Raw genomic sequence first — 4,192 nt, 5'->3', positions numbered from 1 at the left:
TTTTTTTTTTTTTTTTTTTTGGTATCAGGGATTGAACTTGGGACCTTGTGCTTGCAAGGCAGGCGGCGGAACCACTGAGTTAAATCCCTGGCCCATAATATTACTTATTGATACCAGTTTCTTAGAAAAAATTTAAAATTAAGGACCTACATGATATATACTGTAGTTATTCATTACGTTGTCTCTATTAAATACTTAGAAAGCACTTTACAGTTAAATTCTATCATGAAAAATGCAAAGAACAACCTTTGTAGTAACTCTGGATCAGGACTTCCTGCTGGTTCTGAGTGCCTGTTATGAGTAGTATGGAGTAACTCCCTCCTAGGAGTGTGTAAGCAGAGAGAATAAGCTTAGCTTTTGACTGGCTTCATGTCAAATCTATGGCTATCCTCAGCTTTTTGTTCAACTTCAATCATATTGCAATTTTTTAAATAAAGGAAGCAAATATATTTGAAATATACAATCATGACCTTGAATTGAATCAAAGAAAACTTATAAATTTTGAGTTTTTTTCTCCCATCTAGAAGCACTTTCCTCAGGAAACCAACTTTAACAAAGGAAAAGATCAGTTGGGAATAGTAGTGAGAGCCTTTAATCCTATGTACTCCAGAGGCTGAGGCAGGAAAATCATAAGCTTAAAACCAGCCTAGCTAGTTTAGTGAGACCCTGTCTCAAATTAAAAAATAAAAAGGATTGGGGATATTCTCATTACTCTTTGAGTTCCATCTCTAGTACAGTACAGTCAAAAAATGAAGGGAGGAAAAAGATTAGCAATTTTGCTTTTAATGTTTTAAAGAGATACCAGGCTATTTACGTGAAAAAAATATAATGTTAAATGAGAAAAGAGTCTATAAAAACTATATGTACAAACTGTGCCTGCTTTGCAAGTGCAGGTCCTGAGTTCAATCCCTGGTGCAAGCAAAAAACAAAACAAAACAAAACAAAAAATCAAGGAGAAAGATAAAGAAAAAAAAAAAACCTATGTGTACAAGCTAAGTATGGCATACACCTATAATCCCAGCACTCTGAGAAGCTGAGGCAGGAGGGTCACAAATTTCATGTTCAGCCTGGGCAAGTTAGTAATTTATTGAGACCCTGACTCAAAATAAAAGAGGTTGAGGGGATGTAGCTCAGTGATAAGGCCTTGCGTTCAATCTCCAATTCCAGGAAGGAAAAAAAAAAAGACTATATTTACACAAAAGATAACACTAGATAGTAATTAGAAGCCATATGCAGGTCAGTAGATTAATATTGTTAGGATATCTATACACTCAAAATAGTCTACAGATTCACTTCTTTAAAATTCCAATATTGTTTGTAGAAATAGGAAACCCCATCCTAGAATTAATTTGGAATATCAGTGGGCTGAAAATTGACAAAATAATGTTGAAAAAAAGCAAAACTGAAGAACTCACATTTCTGATTTCAAAACCTCCTACAAAGTTACAGTAATTGAACAGTATGGTACTGGCTTAAATACAGACATATAAACCAGTCAAATAGAATAAACATAAACTTTCCTGTGTATGGTTAACTGGTTGATGACAGCAGTACCAGGACTACCCAATGAGAAATAGCCTTCAAGGATTGGTGCTGGGGAAGCTGAATATCCACATGCACAGGAATGAAGTTGAACCCTTACCTAACAACGTTTACAAACATCAAATTCAAAATGGACCAAAGACCTAAATGTAAAACCCAACACTGTAAAAATCTTAAAATCCCCAACCTATGAATAAGTTCTGTTCTAGGAAAATGTGAGTTCGATTCGTTTGTACGTCCAACAAAGTAAACCTTAAGCTGTATTTTCGCTTTTGTTTCCATGGTTATTGATTTGCACATATAGCAGTCCCCTCCACATCACCACTGCTTTTCTTCTTACCTCCGGACATCCTGGGTTCTGATTAGCACTGTACTATTGTTCTATGGCACTGTACAGTAAATGCACAGCAGACACTGAGCTACTTCCATGATTTGTTCTCATCTGTGAATGTTCCTAATGTGAGATCTGTTCATATCTGTGAAAGTTCACAACTCAAATGATCATTAGTTGGGAACTTACTGTAGTTTGTAGCATCATAGAATCAAGAAAACTAAATATGCATATCACAAAAGTATATAGCAAGGAAACAAAAAAATGGGACAGAATGCTAGAATAGTACTCCCTCTAAACAAATGGTTAATGTCTTTCTGTTCTACAGTGTTTGCTTTGCAGTGAAAGAAGATTTATTATTTCACTGTATTTTGGGAGGCGAGAAGTTTAGGCTTATAGTGATGATTTTAAATGTTAAGTCTTCATTTTTAGCCCTGCCTTACATATTCAGGAAGAGTTGGACTTTTCAGGAGATTTGTCAACCATTACTTTGTATTTGGAAAGAATGAATATAAACTAAATTGTTATTATTTAATATTAATTAAGTAGCAAGTCCAGGTTGCTTTCGTCTCACAGTCTTATCCGTCCTTGACTAAAAAGGACAGTCTCTGATGGTCCAGCTAATGTTACCATAAAGGGAAAAGAAAACCTTGTGATTGACAACCACAGTGGCTTTGCAATGTGGATATAGATCAGAGCTTCCACTACGGCTTGCAAGCACTCAGTTGATAGTGATAGTGAGAGACTGATACAAACCCCTATCCTCAAACATTCATCACCTACGTTTAAAGAAAATTTTGCATTAGCTTCATAAATATGCAAGGCCTAAAATTTTTCTGCCTGTTTATTATTATTTTAAATTACTCCTGACTTCGTTTGTTAGCACTGCTATCAAGTATTTGCCTGTAGGCTCACAACCATGGAGCCAGTAAATAGATCCAAGGAAAGACAGTTTTCCTGGCTACAGCACTATACCTGTATGCATCTTGCATATCCCCCTATCTCCTGTCCCTGTACCCACAGCGAAGCTGCTGCCCATGCTGTCGCCACCCTGGCCGAGGCCACCTTACAAGGAGGGGGACAGATCGTCCTGTCTGGGGAAACCGCAGCAGCTGTCGGAGCACTTACTGGAGTCCAAGATGCTAATGGTAAGAGAGCATAAATATTTTATTGAATTTCTTGCCTGTTTCCACTTAAATCTTCCTGACTTGGCTGGCAACAAACCAGCAAGAGGTTGAGCCTGGTTGGAATTTTTCTTCATGGGTAGCTTTTAATGCCTAGGAAAATTTTAGGAGCTTCTAATTCTTTTCACTAGAAGAAGATGAGGTTTTCTAAAGGAAAATGCCATGCTAATGGCTACCTAATTGAAGGACTTCTTTAGAAAGTGCTGATTTTGCTGTGACAAGACTTGGTTGCTGAGAGGTACTTCAAACTTTGCTACAGGACACATTTTGTCCTTTACCCTCCTGTGAGGCAGGGTAGATCAGTGTCTGTACTATATCGGAGACTCTGCTGTTGGTGGGTGGAAGGTTCACTACTCTCTTCAGAAAGGCACCACCACATACCTGTCCCCAGGGTCAGGCAGCAGGCTGTGATGAAGGTGCTTTTCCTGTGGGTTCTCCTTCCTGTTGTACGTGGCCTCACTGAAGACACCTGGATTTAGCCAGTAACATGCCACCACCCCTTCTTTCCCAGCTCTTTGACTTCCTGGATATTGGTGAATATCCCAGTAAACAAAAGGGATAAAGTTCATAGACACTTGGTGGCAAAAACTTACAACTCCAATCCAGCTCTTTGGAGCCACTTCAGCAAGCTCTCGGAGTCAGTGGCCAAGAATTGGGCTGCCCAGGGAAGTACTTCAGAAGTCTGGGTCACAGAGGAGGACCAGCCCTGATCTGTGAGACTCTGTGATTTTTCTTGTATGTATAATTAAGCAAGACAAATTAAGTGCTCTGTAGTTTGGGAGGAAATTGTAGCTTTTATAACCTAGAAAGTGAATAAATAAAATATATACTTTTTATTTAGGCACAGAGTTCCTTCATGGTATTAGTGGCTGAAAGAGACATTCCTAGCCCCACCCCTTTTTATGGCGGTCCCTAAGGACCTGAGTTCAATCCCTGGTACCCCCCCAAAAAAAAAACAAAAAGTCTTTGCAAAAAAATCAAAAAAGAAACAAACAACAACAAAATACCACTAGAAGTAAAGGGGGAAAAGTTCTTCTGTTCTGCTAGAGAAGAATTAACATAGGAAATGCAGAGCAATTATGACTTCTGAGAATCATTTTCTTTTACAAAAAGCAAAAAAAAAAAAAAAAAAAAA

At 38.0% G+C, this 4,192-nt stretch overlaps 1 protein-coding gene across 11 annotated transcripts in view; it reads left to right on the top strand.

Moving 5' to 3' along the window:
• Positions 1 to 4,192, top strand: part of Nrf1 (nuclear respiratory factor 1) — a 135,767-nt gene that overhangs the window by 100,434 nt on the left and 31,141 nt on the right. For 10 of the 11 annotated variants that reach the window (XM_010633490.3, XM_019208855.2, XM_033757775.1 and 7 more), the window contains one exon: positions 2,897 to 3,021. In XM_010633490.3, coding sequence (XP_010631792.1) covers positions 2,897 to 3,021 — 125 coding nt within the window. Of the gene's footprint in view, positions 1 to 2,896; positions 3,022 to 3,568 lie in introns of all 11 variants that reach the window. The other variant, XM_033757786.1, reaches the window with a different exon arrangement.

Source organism: Fukomys damarensis, unplaced genomic scaffold (genome assembly GCF_012274545.1).
Source record: "Fukomys damarensis isolate Sample0158 unplaced genomic scaffold, DMR_v1.0_HiC HiC_scaffold_4, whole genome shotgun sequence".
NCBI classification, from domain to species: domain Eukaryota; kingdom Metazoa; phylum Chordata; class Mammalia; order Rodentia; family Bathyergidae; genus Fukomys; species Fukomys damarensis.
This window is presented reverse-complemented; position numbering and strand designations above follow the sequence as displayed.